The following is a 20,558-nucleotide window of genomic DNA, read 5'->3' as shown; positions in this document are numbered from 1 at the left end:
ACAGGAAAACATATTACATTTAAGTTTAGAGAGGGTTTATGTCCAATTACGTTAGGGGAGAGGTTAAACTGGGTCAGGTTGTTTACCTTGTGGGACGGAGGTCTTTTTAAACAGCTACTGCCATCCTCTCTCTGCGGAGGTCAGCTGGGGGTCATTTAGAGTCTCTTTAATGGACAGGGCAAAGGCAGGCTCTTTAAATGACTGGGAGAGGGTCACATGACCGGAGGAGAACAGAAAGAGCAAAACAAGAAGAGAGAGAAATCCCCACCCGCCCCCAACCCTCTGTGCTGAACCGAACTGAACATGGCCCTAGAGGTCAAGGAGGCTTTCATGCGGTGCTACGAGCCGTTTCTGTCAGGGTAAACACTCAGAAAGTTAATGTGTGTTTACTGATGATGCCTGACGTGATCAGCGCTCGCTTCACATCGAATTATATGAACAAACAGAGTCGATAGAGTTTCAAGAGTGGCAATGTTGTTATCGCTAAATCCTCTAAATCTCAGTCGGAGAGATTTCTGACAAAATGCATCACATGTCGTTCAAATACAAATTCTTATCAGATTACCAAGGTCATCTGCAAAGTCAAAGCCATTTGCTGTTTGCATTCTTTGTAAGTATTTTTGGTAATGCCATCTTGCTACCACTTTGGATTTTATGCTAGAACATATGACTTTTGATTTTATTTTTCACTTAGGTGAGGTGATATCCATTGTGTTTTAATTCATAACAGCCTTCTATCTGTTCATTAAATATTCCAAATTTATTTGGCTTTTTTTTTCATTTGGGTTTGTTAGTTTAAATTATAGTTTGTTTTTATGAGTCCATAATTATTCTCTCAAACACAAGTGTTTTCTTTCAAAATGTTTATTCAGCATCAACAAAGAGGAAAATATTAAAGGGCTTACATAAGCTCAAAATCAATATAGTTGAACAAATCTCTAGATGAAAATAATTACCAATTCACCAGCATGTGATTTAGTATCTTAAAGTTGAATATTAGGCCTACAAAGTCAGTAAAGTATCTTGTTTTAAATAAAAAAATGACATCAAAATTACTTATTTAGAGCATCTAAAAAAAAATCACAAAAATGAAAAAAGCTCCTGGACTGTTTTGCAGCTCTGGTTGTTTGGTGTACATAAAGTATGAGCAGCTATTTATAGATGGATTAAAGTGGATGTTTTGTGGGCATAATCATGAACACAACTACAGTACATAGGCTTTTCAGAATAAAACAGCTGACAATATCCACAGTTGCACACCATGCTTTTATAAGCCCTTTAACACTAAAGAACTATTATTTTACAAAAAAAGGAGGAAACATCAATACAATATGTATACAGTATGACTTTTCTCTTTTTCAGTTTGTAAATGTATAATTTACAAGGGACACAACTTCACCAATTACCCCTCAGAAAAAATATCTACAGTACTGCACTTTCCTAGAACTAAACTACTACATTTTAAAGTGATCAACCACGCAGTTCAAGGTTTAAAGAATAGAGGGTGATAAATTAAGTTGCACTGGCAGCTGTGTAGAAACATTGTATCAACAGCTTATAGTGATTCACTAATCATTACCAAGTAAAATAGCTTGATACAATGTCATTCTTCACAATCACATAGCTGAGAGAGGAACTTAATGTACTATGGAGTCTTTCTTAATCTCAACGTCCAGTCGATTTCTCCTAGAGGAAAGGATAGATTACCTAAATTGCTTTACACATTTTACCCAGTGGGAGTATGTTTTTATAATCAGGGGGATTCCATTTTTGAAAGCCATTTTTTTACTCATTCAGTGTCTCGCTATCACCGTTACATATGTATTATTTTGCGGTTTAGTTTTCATTTCTAAAAAGGTGGGAGCGTCCATAAAAAATCCATTACTTGGGTTGAAACAGCCATGAGGACTCAGGTGCGGGTTGTATAAACAGTTCAATATCTGGTGTATGGCTGCTCTCTGTACACTCCCTTGGTTGTTCGTGCTGACGGTGCCTTGCCGCGATTGTTTGCCCACTCTTCCTGACCTGATTAAGAAGAAAAGAAAAGAAACAGATGGGGAGTGATTACAGAGGCGTTACACTTAAATCATTCATTCATAACAAGCCATGTAAGTCTCTCAAGCTCTATGGAAATGTTGTAAATATGCTCTCTTTTATGAAAATAATACAGCAGACTGTTCTGAGTGCTTTGAATGCCTGGTATCGATGCAATGACAAAAGCACAGTTTCAAGCCGGGAATACAAACAGCGACTCGCACCAAGAAGCTTGACATCCACCTGGAAGGATGCATCTCAGATAATTGAATGAGAGGATCAAACAACTACTTGAAAAGGACCTGTTTAGCGGCTCCTAGCAAAAAGGTCACAATTACCATTAGCCCAAATCAGCCCCTGTTCACCCCCTGGTACTGTCAATGTTAAAGTGCCAGTATCGATGGCACCCTTTGTCTGATCTTCAGCCAGCACTGAGACTTCCCTTGAGCTGAGGCACACAAAGGTTGTTTTTTTCCCCTGTGTAGAGGTTCTCTGTTGGCAGCACATAGCCAATACCCCTTAATTAAACCTGTCACCCTTTCACTTCACTTCACTTTGAAGAAACCGACCAAGGTAACCTTGTGTTTTGAGAACAAGGATGCACATCAACGCTGTTTATCTGTTTCCTTTGAACTGTCGCCTTTTTTCTGTGTGACCCGTGCGGCAGTTATGTGCTCTGCGGTTTTTTATTTTATTTGCAGCTACGCAACACTCTTAATGAGTTGAAGGCACTTGGTTCTTCCACTTGTGTGGTCAGGAAAGTTGAGAAAGTTTTTATTAGCTTTGACTTACTTCCACAAACACATTCAAATCTCTAAAGGATGATAAAAAAAAAAAGCACGTAGGTTGTGAATAAGGTTAATGATGCCATGGATATAATAGTTCTTTCTTGCTTTGTTTTGACAAATAAGTAGTTATATGTATATTTTAAAAGGAAAAAAGTTCCAGCAGTCACTTTCAGTCTACTTTAAGAAAATATGCGATATAAATCTCTATAACACTTAGAAATTATGCAGCACAGTAATTAAGAAGTATCTAATTATGTTATCTGTCAGTCACTAACTAAAAATATTTGAAAACATTTACATATAATACATAATATATTTAAGTAATCTTGTCTGAGAGCTTAATTAAATGTTGAAGCTTGTCGCTGAACTCAGCAGAAAAAAATGCACATACTAATCCATCACAGGTTCAGCGTGTATTCTTATATTTGCAGCAGCCTTGTCAGAAAAGATTTAGAGTTAATAATACAGACAGGAAACCAGAGTTTCTGCCAAATTAAGAGTTTATCATGTAATTATTATACATTATTTTCCCATTCACACAAATGCTACACATACATTATTAGAGATGGATGGACCGTCAGCTGTACAGCAGCATGGTACATTCCACCGTGATGTACTGCACATTAGCTCTAGTATCATCTGAGTGCACTCTATATTAGCAGACTGCAGCAGATTTGACCTTGGCCCACTTTTTTACTGTATCTTGTCAAAAGCTGACACAGTATTGTTGAACATTATCTCAGTGGTGTGTTAACTTTGTCTGAACTTTGTCTGGAACTGGAGCTATCTGCTGCTCTTTGCAGGCACAAAAAACAGTAGACCAGTCGTTGAAAATGGCCTTAAACCTAAAGCTAAAGCTAAAACTTACTGAACTTAAAGAAGTCACATGGTAAGTTGTTAAATGGTCTGATTGCAGATTTTGTTGGTCATTAAAACAACCTATACATAACACACACCAACTGATTTTGCTAATGTTGCATATTCAGACGTTAAACTCAGTGTTAAACTCATGTTCAATCTGTTATGTTTACACGCAAACTCGGAAACTGCAGTTTTTTTCAGAACAGCTCTGATTTTTCATCCGCCAAAAGACTTAGCAGACATGAACTCGGCATTATGAGTGAACTTTAGTTGTCAGAAACATATGAATATTTTTAAACTGCTTCTTAGGATCATGTGGACTTCAGTGTCTGTTCTTTTTTGATATGTGATTCCAGCAGTTTTTGTGAAGTAGGAGTAAAGTAAATCTTGGAGTGATACTGCAGCTCCCAAATCAGCTTGTTAAAGTCTCCCTGCTTTTTTCTTCTCTTCTCAGAAGTGAGGGAATCATTACAGCTTGAGGGCAGCATTTGGTTTGGAATTTTTTGCAGTGAAAAATCAAAACAAAAAAAAAATCATTGAAGTCAGTGTTCAAGTTTCTGTTTGTAGCAATCTTTTGGATGATGGTTTAAATAATGTAAGAACATTCTGATTTGGTATACCCATAAAATTAATGTTTTTGGGGTCATTTGGGGATAGTTAGCACTATAACTTCTCCAAAAAGATTATATATTATACAGCTATATATTTTTTTTAATCACTCTTGATTTTGAGTGGCATTGTTCTCACTTAATGAGCCAAATGAACTAAATAAATAAATGTCTGGATTGTGAATAAATCTAGTCAAACATGTTTATTTCAAATGCGTCAAAGACATTAAAGAGTTACCCAGATGCTATGGCAACTGAGATAAAGCCAGCAGCGCAGATTCAGTAATTGGAAGTTGATATTCTGACAATTAACACAACAATTATGAGGGTAAGAGAAGTCTGCAACTCACCATATGAATCATATGATTCCCCACTGTGTCCATATTCATAGTAGTCATCTGAGCTGTAAACAGACAGAACAACAAGGTGAATATCAGAATAATAAAAGAAAAAATAATAAATTTTACATCACACAAATTGCAGTTATCAGCAGATAAGTGGAATGTAACATATTTTCAGGATTATTGTAGAGCATCGAAACAATTTTTTACCATGATGCAATCGCATATAATTTATGCAGTGCCAGCAAAGAAAAACACACAGGAGGTGTTTTTTTTTTTTTTTTCCAAAAAAAAAAAAAAAAGAATCAAGAGGCAACTTTCAATCACTCAGAAGTTCAGCCATATTTGTGGTTGTACTAGGCAATTTCCTCTCCTGTTTCTGCACAAACTTCCAGGTCCATATCACTGCATATGGAGATCTATGAGAGCTGGCAACTTTAATGAAAAATAAAAAGACGGGGAAGCAAGTTGCATAGCGGTTCATTTCTTGCTTATTTTTTATTTATTTATTTATTTATTTATTTATTTGCAGTCGCTGGTGAGATGCTGACAGAACAATCCTGCGTCAGTATCATTCAGTAACAGCGCTATCATTCAAGAGAGGCAATTCATCATAAGGCTGCCACTGAGCCGACACCAGCCATCACAGCTGGGTCCTCTCCGCCTGCCTGTCAGTCAGTCTGTCAGCAACAGCAGCACCTCTCTGCTCTCCGGATTAGCTGAAGGCACCATCCGAAACCCCAACACACCACATCAACACCGCCCGACTGCTGAGGGCAAAGAGGTGACAGAGTGGAAGTAACGGATTACATTTTACTCTTGTTACTGTAATGGAGTAGCATTTGTGGCGTGATCTCAAAGAGCCAAACTGAGGTCTGAGAGTCAGTATTGAGACACTCTGCTTCTCTATTGAATTACACCACAGTTTGCAGCAATCCAGGAAATCAATTTCTACAAATTCAGTATGTTATTAAGTCTGCTAAGCAGTATGTATTTCATAAAAAAGAGTGTTAAACCTCATATTCATTTAAATTAGTCTTTTCTTCCTGTATATGAAAATAAATTCACTGACAGAGTGAAGATATACCTCACTGTCTTTCCCCTGTCCATTTGAATTAAGATTTGTGTGGAGCTATAGCAGCTATCAAACTGAATGATTTTGTGATTATACAACACATATTCCATTAAACATTTGCCATGCTCATGAAATTTCCCAGTGGTAAAAACTCACCATTAATGCTGCTAAAGCTAAACATGTTTACATAATGCTAAATGCTACAGTCTTGTTGAATGATAAAGCTAAATAGTTCAGCTGCTTTACGTTAGCATAGCTGTTGTCTACAGTAGATAGTTTGCTAGCTTAGCTAGCACTTTAGCTAGTGCTTTAGCTAGCAAATCGGACATCATATTGAACCTTTACTGAACATTTTAGTACACAGAAGGATCCCCTCACCTTTTGTAAACAAAAATGATGCCCTTGGCTACTGCTCAAAGGGTTGGTTCACTCAAATAATATTATGTTCTATTATACTTTTCCCTGGTTTTGAGACATCCATATTTAAGATTTCTCACGCCAATATAATGGAAGTGAATGGAATTTCGTTTAAAGTGCTCACAGAATTACATTTTAAAAATGTAACTGAAATGCATCCTTTCAGAATCAGAGTCCCTGTTTCTCTGGATAATCCACAGACCTTGCTGTCAACCATTATTTTAGGGACTATTTCTTTGTTAGAGAGTAGTTTCAGTAAATGGGACATTGTTTCTTCAAAGACACATTGCTTCTTAATTATTTTGTTGTAATTTTTAAATTGTGTTCAATTTTTCAATCCTCTTCAATTCACTTAAAATTTCATTCACCTCCATTTTGCTGGGGTGGAGGTAGAAATCTCAGACACAAATATCAAAATCTGGGCAAGTAAACCGCAAATTTTTCTGCATGACTAGGTACCACAAGAGGAAAGTGAAAAAATATGTTTTTTTGTGTGTAATTTGTGTGAACTGATCCTTACTTTGGCAGCCTCCCCACCACTGATAATGCAACAACAGCAACAACATGGCTGTTTTATTGTTTTTCTGAAACAATTTCTTGGGACGGATGAACAAGACCAATTGAAGACAGTGTGTGGAATCGTTTTAAGAATACTTTGGTGGCTCAATGAGACATGAGACAGTTCCCTAAAGAGGCTTGTGCCTTAAGTCAGGCTTAGCATAAATTTTACACAGTTCATAATTCAACCACAAACAATGCCAAGCCAGCAGAAGCAAACAAGGCTTCTCCCCTGTGCTAATGTACTCTCCCTCCAAGAAGCGAGGCCAGCTGTTGTTGCTCTGAGGTTTCCAATCAGCCCTTGCAGCAGAGGTGCCACCATGCATCTGCCATGGATGTCAAGTCAGTGGAATATCCTTGACACCGCTCATTGGCCGACAGAGACAGAGAGAGAGAGAAGAGAGGGCGACAGACAGACACGTGACAAATGAATGCATGTTTTGGCTCGTCATGTTGTGTACCCCGAGACAAGGCCTGACAGGATGCTAAATAATTAGATTTCACACCATGCTAAAATGCTGGGGTGTATTCCAGAGTGGTCGCCCTCGAAATAAACATCAATTTTTATGAATGTCAGAAAATCAATTTGCCACAATTCACAGGTGCTTGCAGACATATTGTAAAGTATGTGAAATACGGGGTAATCTTGGGCTTTCCTGTACAGCTCTGCCATATTCAACAATAAAAAACATCCAAATAATACAAACCAGGATGCTACACAGCACCGCAAACACTTTCAGAGGCTTTCCTACACGCTGTAGGCTGTCAGCATTTTTCCCTTAATTTATTTTCACTATGTTTATCTCACAAAAACTGGGAGGCAAGATACCTTTTTTCACTTAATTCTTGAAGTTTCTCTGTTGCCAAAGGCAGAAAGGACCAATAACAGCAGTCTGCTGTGCTGATAGCTGCCAGTGCAGACCTGTTCTTTGCACAAAGGAGATGAGGGCAACAAAAGCTGTTAGGCGCCTCTAATTTCTGAGGTGACATTTTATCAATATTGCTACACAACTTCTCTCCGTAGTTACTTTCTCTTCTCAATTACAGAGACCAGGGAGTCTTGAGACACATCCTGAAGGTCACAGATTCTGGTAAAATTCTGCTTTGTGTGGCCTAAAGCTCTGCACCATCTTGTGCCCTACAAAACATTTGACATCAGTCAGCTCTCTGTAGTGTATGCATCGAATATTGAAACATTCTGACTGACAATTATCTTTTTCAAATAATTCTTTACAGTGAACTTGAAGTTTACAGTAAAGTATGTTCCAAGAAAAGGCTGTAAACATTCTTTAATAGATAGAGAAAATATGTGTTGATGTTATTTTGCCATTCAAAGGAAAACTTTGGTATTTTTCTACCTGGACCCTATTTTCCCATCTTTTTGTGTCTAAGTGACTAATGGGGACAACCGTTTTTGAAATTGGTCCAGTACTGAGTGAGAGCGCTTCAGCCGGAAGCCGCTAAACGGGCTGCAATGTAATCTGACAGGGCAATAGCACCCCATCAATGTATGTCCACTAAAAGTGCTTGTTATTGCCACTGACAGACTCAGATTGTTACTATTATTAGTGTCTGACAACATTATGGAAAGGACCGTACATAAAAGGTTTTTCATTACCTTTCTCTTGATCCGGTCTGTTTGTTATTGTGACTAACCAAGTCTCGCTCAAGGAGAAGTCTCGTTCTGAAATCTCACAAGAGTTGAGTTGTTTTCGAAATCAGTTAAATATTTAGCCATGACAGAGTTGGAAAGAGGGGTACCTGGAGGAGTTTGTTCTGTTGGAGTACGGAAAGTGTAGCTTAGTGTTATCTAAAAGATTTTCAGTCATGGCTAACAAACAGACCAGATCAAGTGAAAAGTAATGAAAAACCTTTTATGTATGGTTCTTTCCATAATGTTGTCAGACACTTACAATAACAATCTGAGCCTGTTAGTGGCAAAAACAAGCACTTTTAGTGGACGTACATAGACAGGGTGCTGTTGCCCCGTAGGATTACACTGCAGCCTGTTTAGCAGCTGCCGGCTGAAGCGCTCTCGCCCAATACTGGACTAATTTCAAAAATGGTTGTCCCCATTAGTCACTTAGACACAAAAAGATGGGAAAATAGGTTGAAAAATACCGACATTTCCTTTTAAGCTCCCTTAGTTTCCTGTGAGTGAAAAAAAAGGATGTGTTGCCAAGGTGGTATGAGATACAAAGGAAAAGAAATTGGGAAATTTCAACCTGAAAACTCTCTCGACTGCTTCAGTATCATATCCTCATGCGTTCCACATTTATCATCATTGATTCCAAATCACAGCTTCGCCTAGTCAAAAGTGCACAGCTGGCAGCATGAACACAAGCATGAGATGAGGTGCCTGGGGTGGTTAGATCTCACTCGAGATATCGCCCTGTCATAGGTGTGGAAGTGCTTTGACTTTCTAAATAGGTCAGCTTTTGATTTGACATTCATTAGCAGAAGGCGTCCGCTGCTTTGTGTCTCCCCGAACTTCACTGGCCAAGAAAAAAAAACAAAAAAAACTCACATCTGTCTAAAGCTACGGCATGGACCGTGTGAGGCAAAGACAACACCTATTAGATAAGTGTGTCTCTTTCATCTGGAATCTGATTCCAGGCCTACTTTTCCACAGGTAAAGACCCTGCCTCTCCAATGCATCTGTCATCTCTGTAAATGCTTCATCTTAAGCACTGATGCTGCTGTTCCTGGGCACCGGGAAACAGATGGTGGTGTTAAATCTGAATGATGTAGTACACGTCCCTAGTGGACTTTGTTTTCTTACATCGCCATTACTCTTCCAGTCCTCTGTGATAAATTTGAAGAAATCTAGTAGGACATTACGAGGAGCTGCAGAGGTAATATAGCACCGGTGTGATGTGGAGTCGATAGGCTGCTTTTCTTGTCTTACCCTATTTCTTGCATATTACATACTTTAACTGATCATGACTGTGAATCCCTAAGTAAAAATACTTCCTTGATAGTAGTGTTATCATTCGTTTTTCATTCATTCTTGACACAAAGTTGAAACGTAAAATGCTGGCTAAAAATATCCCACACTGATTGCTGTGATTATACCAGCTCAATGGTGATTTCCACAGACAACAATACAATGAAAATGGATGGGGGAAAAAAGCAGCACCGCCTTTTTTTCACCATTTAGTATGAAATGAAGCCCACATCATTTTAAATGGAAACTCTCCTTATGGATACACTGGTGATTGCTCTGTGTGGTGGCTGATTGCAAAGCTATCTCCAATGCTGACCTCCTGCTGAAGAGTCACAAAGAGGGACAAAATAGCCTACGGCAAAGATTTGACTTTACAAATGAGTCTTCTTTCTGGCTTTGAGCTGACCATTTGTGCTCCTTTCCTGTTTCTTTTTTGGAGAGTACATAAAATCCTTTCAGGGAAAACATGGTCTCTTCAAGTCAGTCTACAGTATTCTTCAAAATCTATCGTCTGGAAACATGCTTGGGTTGTAACAATGTGACTATCTGGCATATGTGAAATACTTTGTTATGTCTTACTGAAGGGGCAATAAATTTACAATGTGCAACTTCTTTTTTTGTCTTGAGACAGAGAGCGTGCTGTAAATCCCGCCCTTCTTTCCCTCAGATGGTCTAATTCCCGCCGCAGCATCTGTCATTCATCTTGACGAGCTGTCTACCTTGAAAACAGCATCTAGGAAACCAGGATCTGTGAAGCCACCTCAGGCATTTCAGAAGCAGACAGCTAACACAGCCAATCCCTGCTAAAACTTATAAAAAAAAAATCAATGTTGATATTCACATTGTACTAAATGGGTGTTGTCTGCCTTAGGGCCGTGACAAACCAGGCAGACCTCAAAGAACTACAGCTGACAGAGCCTGATTCAACATGGACATTGTGTCAAGACAATAGTCAACCAACATATACAGTATATGTACATTTTCTGCCTGGATGAGAGAACAGAATGAGAACCAGAGAAACAGTATTCTGTCACTTATATGTAAAAGACCAGCATGGAAAGACAAACAAAACAATCTAACCTTCAATTTTCCATGCAACTGAGCATCTATTTAAATGATATGTTCAGAATATGAATATGTGTGCTTTACTTTGCTGGCATTGTCAGCCTGTGTCCTTTGCTTGTCTATAAGGGAAAGAAGATGTGGAAGTGAACAAGACTAAGAGCCTACAACCATGCCAGTGCTCTATAAAGCTGTACTTTCTAATTAGCATTAAACAATAAAAAAGTACAGCTAAGGCTGGTGGGAATGACACTAATTTTGCATGTATTTGGCCATAAACCAAAGTATTAGTCAAATAACAATGTTCCCCTAATGATGGCACTAGATAAAAAGTCAGGGGATCACCAAAGTGATTACAATTCACCCTGTGGAGAACATGATTGTCTCTTTCTAATGTCATTGCTATCGTCCAATAGATGTTGAGAGATTTTACTCCAAACCACAAATTTGAACTTCATGGTGGCGTTAGAGGAAAAGTTAAGGGAGTGCCAAAGTCAGTAGAGTTCATTCTTTGGGGACTATAAATATCTGTAAAAAATTTAATCTTAGTCTGTAGTCTAGGAATTGCCGTGATATTTCAGGGTGGACCAAAGTGGTTGACCAAACGAATGACAGACCGACCGACCGACTGACCGACTGACTTTGCCATCCCTAGAGCCATGCTGCTAGCATGGCTAAAAATAAGTAGGAACCTCACTAAATGGGTCACTTATTTAATAGGTTGAACAGACAGTCAGACAGCTTTCTGTCACCAACTGTCTACGCTACCAATTCAAAATGCTCAATGGCAGCCTTATTGTGCCAAGCAGCTGACTGTTTGCTTAGTGTGTTTTAAGGTTTAAGGTTTAAAGGGAACCTGCTTGACTGTTGCAGCTCCGATTTCCCTGCTGAGTTCCCTTGGTGGCCACAATGTAGCACTCCTTAGGTAGCACCATAGATATAAAATGGTAGATACTGTTGGTAATAAACTCCCATACAATAATTCACTCACATCTATGCCACTTAGCTTCTTTGTGGCAATTGTCTATGTGTTGTATGTAGCAAAAATGATAAACAGGCGGCTGAAAACATACTTGTGAAAGTAGCTTCTTATTAGCTGATGTTAGCCACCTCATACCGTCCCTATATCTTATATATTGGGTGTCTTTGTGTGGGTGTGTGTGCGGAAATATTCTACATCAACAAAACTACTGTGAAGTTGCTTAGATTTAGTATCTTCGTCAGTGTTTGATAGAGAGGTATATATTGCAGTCTTTTTGTAGTATTCAGCAGAGTAAAATTACTAACTAGCTGCGTGTAAGTTATTAATTGAATAACACAAAGACTGGAGGTTTGTGTGTGTGTGTGTTGGTGATGGGGATTATTTTGAGGACTTTTTGGGCTCTTTCAAGCAATCAATTCTAATATGCTGCACCATGAAACTTAGAAATCCAGCCACTCCAGTCCTCGGATCTCCTCCTTGCCCGTCTCTTGTACTAAGATTTACAGTTGTTCCTCAGGGATATATCTGCCCTTTAAAACACTGTCACACAGCTATCCTTGTACCTGCAGGCCTCCGGGATCCAGCCTACGATGTAGCGTACCAAAGCAAGGTGCAAGGGAAGGTGCGAGGTGTCAGCAGCCTGCAGTCTCTAAGGTGTCAAGTATGAAATAATGCTTTGATCGCACTCGAGCTGTGAGAGAAGACCTAACCATGACCTCTCCAAGTGTCCAGCCAGGGCTGTGCCACTGCTGTCATCCTTCTCATTTCCCTATAGAGACGTCACTTTCTCTCTGCTAATAAAATTAAAGACGCCCTCCTCACAAGCAGCCTCCTCCAGCCTCCTTGACCTTAGCACTTGATTGGTAGCTAAGCACTGCAGTTTCCGATAACTCTCCCGAGATAAAGTCCTCTGCTGCCTCTCCGAAAAAGATGATAGCTGATAGATGAGAGTATGCTGCGTGCATGTTCCGGGACTGGGTTCACTGGCTGATCACAACCAAGTTAGGGTTAGATTAGATTATGAATTGTATATATGTAATTAACCCTCACCGACCTGACTGAGCACCCCACCCCCACCCCCTGGGGCAGTCCCAGCGGATAAGACCAAGGCTGAATTTCTTTCCCGTACACCCCTGGTACTCTGTGTTGTATAAACATGGTAAGGAAGGCTGTGATCTGCAGTCTGACTGCCATGGCTGTCATGCTGAGGTAGCGTTCCACGAGGTTCCTCCAGGCGTCAGCTCACTTCTAAAAGATGTAAATGTCTCAAAAATGTCTATAGGGTGTATAAAAACAGCTTTTTAGCTCAAGTCTCATGTCTAAAGGCTGCGAGCGCCTTATTTGCCTTTCAGATTTAATTATGTCTAAATTACTCAATTCTAGTTGCTGTGTGCGACATAATGTGTACAGTATAGTTACACAGAATGTCTTGTCTCATTTGTCAGAGGTTACTGTCTTTCTGCCTTTGTGGACAATTATGTTCTATATAACATTTTGTACCAGTTTAACCCAATAAAAATCAAGAGTTTATCACTATCACTGCTGGGGAGTGACTCATACGTACATTTATTGAGTATATGTACTCAAACACTGCAATAAAGTACAGTATTAAAGCCAGTATGTGTAGTTTTCTTTTATAATTATGGCATTTTTTAAATTACTCTGTTGGCATAAGTTTTTGTTAGTGGATTTTACTTGAGTATCTCCGTTTTGTGAGACTTTATACTATTACACAACTGTAATTCAGACAGGAGTGATATATTGTACTTTTTAGTGTAAATGTGATGGAGTTTTAATAATGCCAGCTGTATACTATATGAAGCAATTAGTCCAACATTAAAAAACTTCTTATAGGTATGTAAATAGAGCAGAAAAGTTTAGTTGATTAACTGATTAGTTGATAGAGAGAACATTTATTGGCAGCTAATTTCAAAATTGATTTATCCTCTAAATCATTTTCAAGATAAAAGGCTTCCAGCTTCTCAAATGTGAGGATTCACTGCTTTTCTTTGTCATACATGATAGTTGACGGCATATCTTTGGGTTTTGGATTGTAGGTCAAACAAAACAAGACATTTAAAGACATCGCCTTGGGCTCTGAGAAATTGCGCTGGGTATTTTTTCCCATTTTTCGTCATGGCATCAGTAAACACCACAATATTATGGTTTTTTAAAAAATGTCCTGACTCACAGTTGTAAACATGACACTCATGGTTGGAAACGGGAAGCGAATGGTGGTCTGCAGCACATTATGCCATCTAACTATCTAGCCATCCCCACAGCCTGCCTCCTTCTAATAAGGCAAAATCATCTTATCAAGTCACCTTATATTAACATCATCTGAACTGCGTCACTTCCCCAGATCATAATTACTACGGCCGCTAGATGGCATAAATGTAACTATAGGTTGTTTTTGCTGGCTGGCTGAAAGGACGGGCTGCTTTCCTGTCTTAGTCACCTATGCATAAATAGTAGGGCTGTTATTGATTAATCAGCCAATTCTTATTTATTTTTGATTAGTCTATAAAATGTCAGAAAACAGTAAAAATGCCCACAGTGATACCGTAGGTATAATTCAATATTCAAATCACAATGATATCAAAATGAAAAAGAGCAGCAAATCCTCACATTTAAATTGCTGGAATCAGCAAATGTTCACATTTTTGCTTCTAAAATTCTACTGTTGATCAATTTCCTGCTGAACAACTTCAGCATTAACATAAAGTCATTTGACCACTGGGTATCAATAGTTTCTGGTGACTGGTTTTCAAAGGTAAAACAGGACTCCACTGCCTTGTTTTGTGTGTAAGTAAGTGAGATATCATCTACTTAAACATATTAAGATATTATATTTGTAGTTTTGAGCAGCAAGTCAGAAACCAATCACCACCGACAGCTAAATGAATCGCATGTAATGTGGAAATATATTTAGAATGTGGAATGATAATAAATGTGGAAAGATAATGAAGATAACAGCAAATCCAGTGATGCAGCTTTACAATCTATTTAATAGCAGGAGCCATTTAAAACCACCCTCTTCCTTTCCCTTCCTGTTCACAAATGGCAGGTCTGTTTCTAGCGTAAGCCATCGGGGTAATGCCATGACAGAGAGACTGTAAATTGTTCTGCTTGTTATCCTCCGGCAACTGAAATCCTGCCACGCAGTCAGAGCTCAGATTGGTGACTGGGAGCTCCTTAGGCTGTGAGAAACATTGTTAGGAGACTTCTTGTCCATCTTGTCCACGTAAACACGTGCGCACACACACACACACACACACACACACACACACTCTCTGCTGAAGGCCTGCTGCAGCTGGGTCCTGATGATTTTCCTCAGGCTTGGGGTGAAAATAACACACCTTTGTCCATCACAAAGCTAAATGGGATAAAAAGAAGCTATGGAGGCACAGTATTATATTCACTTAATTACACCTGATAAAATGCAATTATTATAGGAAATAAATGAATTACTGTGGAGCCATGATGTAATATATGGAGCTGCGGTGTGTTTTTTTTCATGAAGTTGTAATGAACTGTTGTAATGAACTATCAAATGTTAAAGCAAGAAATGAAAAATCTTGCATTGTCATTTAATAGCATTGTAGAGTAAACAACAGATAAACACAGATAACATGCTCCACAACACAATATATCCTGTGTTTCTGGACAAATGGTCAGAATTTAATCTATCTAAGGCCTGTTATATCACAAAAAAATGCTGTATGATGGTAATGATGTGTAGATACACAATGTAAGCCAGCAGTAACAGTAACTTTTCAAACAAACCAGGACACAGGACACACAAATAAGAAAAGAAGTAAGTGAATCAGCTGTCTCTGGAGGCGCAAGCTTCAGTGTCTGGGCCCTATTACTTGCTTCGTACCCGTCAGATAACAGACATGAAAATCTCTTTGAGTCGACCCAGCCTCCAGCCCTTGCATGACGGACTCCATTTTTCTTGTGTGCCGCCACTCCCTCCACTGCCACCACCTTCACCAATACACCGCCATCATTATTCACGAGCCTGCTTTTAAAACAAATAGCTGCAGATTCCTGAGTCGGACCTGCGTCCCTTCCCAGCAAGCATGTCTACACCTTACTGCCAACACTTCAAGATACAAACCTTGGTGTGTTAGAGAGGGAGAGGAGTGTGTGTATGCGTGTGTGTGTGTGTGTGGAGTGTGTGATCTGCCCCCTAAAAAAAGAGATAGCACAAAAGATGGATGAAGCCTGGGTGACATACATCCTGACACTTCCACAAAAGAAAACATCGACCACCCTGCTCACAAAAGCCAGGGGACAGAATAATGTTTTTTTTTTTTTTTTTCTCTGTGTCTGTTTTCCTTTTTTTCCCAGCTGCTGCCAATACAATCCAATTTTTGACACTCTAAATGTGGCAACAATCATTCTTTCTTTGAAATGGCACAGGCAGGCATACATAAATGCAGCACACAATGTGCTGATAAAATACAGTGGGGCACCAGCAAACCAAAGCAAAAGCCTTTTGACCTTGTGTAGCTTGGAGTGTGTGATAGCTCCCTGGATATAAGAAAATCAATATTCTGCATTTAGCTGTGCAGGACCCTCTATTAAATGGAGCAACATAAGACTGTTTGTTTGTATTGACATGAAAAACACATCGAGCAAAATGCACCTTTGGTCAGATATTCTAAAGGGTAATTAAAACAAAGATAATATACTTAATAATGGGTTGGTCATTCCTTATAAAAAAAATTGATTACCATGGTTTTTAAATTTTAGATTCAAATATTTGATTCTTAATAACTGGAATACCTGATTCTGGAATACCTGATTTAAAATTGGATTGCATCCAATCTTTTTAAATCTTAAAAACCTGTCTGTATTTATTTAAAGTGCAATTCAGAGGTTGAAGTGAGCTTTAATGAGTAAGAGTTTAGTGTTAAATGGACAGCTCAAAGGTCAGTCAAAACATTTCACACATCACAAAATATTTCATTAACAGGAAGTGTGTGTGTGTGAGTTTCAAACAGGGCAGAAAATGAGCATAAATGACTCATAACAGCCCATGGACCATAATCCAACTGCACTGAACTTAAAATACATCAGAAGTTAAATTTGACCTCATATTCTGCCAGATTCTTTCTAGCTAAAATGGCCAGACTGCAGCTCACTCACTGCCCTCAGATGCAGCTCATAAACATGTATTTTAGACTATGAGTGTCATAAATACAAACTCACCCCATTTTCAAGAGTCCATTTTAATTCAGTGCACTTGCTCAAGCTGTTTGGAGTACTGCCATTGTCATGTTTTTTTTTTTACCCTGGTAGGAATTCTAAAGTGCATGATGACATCATAACCTAGTTTCAATTTCTGAGTTGGTAATTCCTCCTAATGCCAGTCTTATTACTAGAAACAATGTGATTATTGGACATTTAAAAAAAAAAAACTTCTATAGTACTCAATGCATGGGAACTACAATGGTTAAAGCATAGGTAGTGTCAAGAATATATCATGGTTAATGTAATAAAAAAGACAACATTAAAGCAGCAATAATTGATTCTTTTGGCCACTGGGGGGCAGTGCAACAAGTTGTAAACACAACATTGACATAGTTTTGTTTCATAAAGCTGTTGTGGTGAGTGTTTTAGCAAACATTTGCCTATTTACACATTCAGCCAACATGGATCAACATTAGCATTCATTTGGGGTTGTGTTTCTGTCCACTTGGTGAATTTAAGTTCAATATTCACTCAGCTTTTAGCTCTGTTTTGGTCTTGACCAACTCAAAAATATCTGTGCCTTTAGCTTCTAAATGCTCCACTGTGTTCACCAGCTAGTTGCTAACTTTGGTTTGTCAGAGCTTTCTCACTGAAAACAGGTGGCTACTGCAGGGCTGGATGAGGTGGATGAGAGGAGTGAGAATGAACCAAAACAGTAAAGTTGTGGGCTGTAAAACCAAAACAGAGAGCTGAAGGATATTAAAATGCTCTGAGGATTGAGGGAAACCTAATTCCATGTGGGTTCATCACTACCAGCAACACCTTTCCCATCATGCATAATCAGTTGATCCATTATCAAGATAAAAAATATTGATAATTGCAGCTTTAACTGTACTTTTTCACTTAACTGTTTTTTTTTGCATGAAAGCTGGATGTGCTGGACACCTGACCAAACTGCACATTTCCTGCTTCACTACACAAAGGCCACACTGTTTCCTGCATCGGCACTGAATCATGAGATTGGATATAAATTGTCCATTATAAATGTAAATCCAAGAAATACCGGGCTGGTCATTTCCTCATAGAGAAATAGAGAGAACTTACTTTTGTCCTTGATTACTGTAGTTGTTGTCATATGACTCATATCCTTGGTCATCATAAGCTGTTCCGTAGCCGTCATCATATTCCTGAAATAACAGAGAAAATGCAACCAGTTACTTGAGTTGCAAAAAGGGAAAATTGCCAGCAAACATTTTGACTTTGAAGAGGTGTTGATATGACAACCTGTGCAACATTATAACCCCGCTGAAATGAAGTTGAGAAAAAATATGTAGGATAAGAACTGCTGTATTCAACACGTTTTTTTTTGTTTGTTTTTTTTTTTTGCAAAATTGTGACCTAAATACCTTTCTGATATGGGTTTACAACAATGTCTGAAGCTGAAATAGGAACTTTTACCAAACCATAATAACCTATCCATCAAATGCTTACAGGGTAGTTTTTTCATAAACTTGCAATGCACCAAAGCCTTCAACTTAAACAGTGTTAAAGGACCAATACTAGGCCAAACTGCTTGATCTGTAGCCTGTATACTGCACCATTAGACTGGCAACTGCAGCCCTGCCCTTGTCTCTGTGTCAACTGAGTGACAGTGGGATGTAAAGTCTCTTGCTGTGGCTACGTTTCATCACCACCTCAAAGGATAAGCCTTGAACATCTGTTTGTGCTCCAGCAATCTGCCCCGTCCCCCCCTCTGCACTCCACCCAGGCCCCCGCCAAGAGGAACATCAAAGCGAACCAGTGCCGCACCCGTCCTAATTTGGGATAAATGGGACTTTGTTCCACAAAAGGCGTCGACCCCTAGCGACACATCTCTCATCCCCCACACACTTCTTGGCTAATTCCATCTGCCCCTGATTTGCATGCTTGAAATGAATGTCTGTAAGATTTAGCACCAGAAGAAAATGCTCATCACATCCATATTATTATTAAGGCCCTAATTCCTGATTAGAAATGTGCATTTGCCAAATGACAGTATTTGAATTGACTCTTTTATCTTTAATCCTCCAGAAACGAAGTATGTGTGAAGGAACTACATATGACTCTCAACAAAGAGCCCCAGATGTAACACTTGCTTGTTTCTGGGTAAAATATTATTCAAATGGTTACTTAAGCTTTGGTAACTGCAACAGTTGCTTCAAGGCATTTCTTTTATCTGAGGGCTACCTTTTCTTATTCTGTGGGGGAAACCTGGCAGGTGCATTTTAGGATAATTTTTATATGCTGAAACCTCTCTGTGGTCATCCCACTGGGTGGCTTTCAAGAGTTGTTTGCGATTCCTTTGCTGTTTGTGTGTGACTGGGAGGTCTGTTGGTTTTTGTGGAGGTCTTTGTCAGTTCTCTTCTATTTGTCTAGAGGTAGCTTGAAGGGAATTGAAGTCCCACCTGGCATTTGTAATTCTGCCATTACTACTGCTTTGGCAAAGTCAACAATTTCCCATGCTAATGCAAGGACAAAGTTCAGTCAACAACTGTACTTTTAACAATATTAAACTCCTTGAAGCCCTTAAAAAACAAAAGCAGCAGTTCTCAAAAAGCAGTGCAATTTTGTCAAAGGGATGTAATTAAAGGCACTTCTCAACAGACAGATGAAACTGGAGACTTTGATTTGCAATTTCCCATCAAACCTTTTCCTGCCTACTGAAACGGAAAAAAGAAAATAGTTACTCTTGCCATTTTAGGATAGTTTTTGTCAAAGATAATCTTCATACCACAGACAATAGTACAAACAATGCTAATATTTCTAAGTGATGGATGGGTGAGGGGGAGAAGTGAACATGTTCATGTTTTTTCAACCCAGTCTCACAACAAAGTGTGTAACAGCTTTGTTGGTCCACACCACAAAACATATTAGTTTCACAATAATGGCTCTAAAATTGTAAGATGCCTACTTTTTTTTTGGCCTGTTCTTTTCTATTGGCCTGCGTCCATGTCATGACCATCAAGTTTCTGTCTGCAAAAACAAAAAAATGCGAAAATGCTATATTTTTAGTTTCGACATTAAAGTGATTTGATAACATTTCTAGTGAGAAATGTGCATTTTATTTTCATAATCTTCATTCAGTGAATGTAAATGATGTTTAAGTTGTCAGTTATTACAGATATTCTTGCAGGCTTTCTAACGTTGCTATGGTGGTTGCTATGGACACTGCTAAAACCATGTAGTTGCATGTTGTTTAATCACTGTCCTTGCATTCTGTAGTTATCTGAGCTCTTATGTTATTTGTGTTGTTTTATGTAATCATTTGATGATGTTCTTTCAATAAAAACATAGATTTTAGAGCACCCCAGGGATAAATTGAATTTGAAATCCAGAATTTGAAGCTTTGTGATTGGTTGACCAGAGTACCCGGCCAGAAGTATTTTCCTCTCTGTCACCATGTTAAGGTTTTCTTTTAATGATATCTTTAACATTTCTCAACACAAAAACACTGAGGTGTCCTTGATAACTCAACAATACGATAGGTTAATGTTAAGGCCATCAGTTTGAATTATTTTCACCTTTGTTTCAGAGAAATAAAGTTATATCTGAAATAAATCAATATCTTTACTTTTTCTTAACAAATATAGATGCAGTGTAATTACTATAATTGGCTGTGCTAGATACAGTATTTGATATATTTA

General features: G+C 38.6%; 1 protein-coding gene across 1 annotated transcript in view; it reads right to left on the bottom strand.

The window, feature by feature from the left end:
• Positions 1-855: 855 nt before the first annotated feature.
• khdrbs3 (KH domain containing, RNA binding, signal transduction associated 3) overlaps positions 856-20,558 on the bottom strand; it is a 106,968-nt gene continuing 87,265 nt past the window's right edge. The window contains exons 7-9 of the mRNA XM_042434495.1: positions 17,980-18,062; positions 4,642-4,694; positions 856-2,025 (exon numbers count right to left, since the gene is read on the bottom strand). Coding sequence (XP_042290429.1) covers positions 1,934-2,025; positions 4,642-4,694; positions 17,980-18,062 — 228 coding nt within the window. The 3' untranslated portion in view covers positions 856-1,933. The remainder of the gene's footprint in view (positions 2,026-4,641; positions 4,695-17,979; positions 18,063-20,558) is intronic.

This window comes from Thunnus maccoyii, chromosome 15, assembly GCF_910596095.1.
Source record: "Thunnus maccoyii chromosome 15, fThuMac1.1, whole genome shotgun sequence".
In the NCBI taxonomy this organism is placed as follows: Eukaryota; Metazoa; Chordata; class Actinopteri; order Scombriformes; family Scombridae; genus Thunnus; species Thunnus maccoyii.
This window is presented reverse-complemented; position numbering and strand designations above follow the sequence as displayed.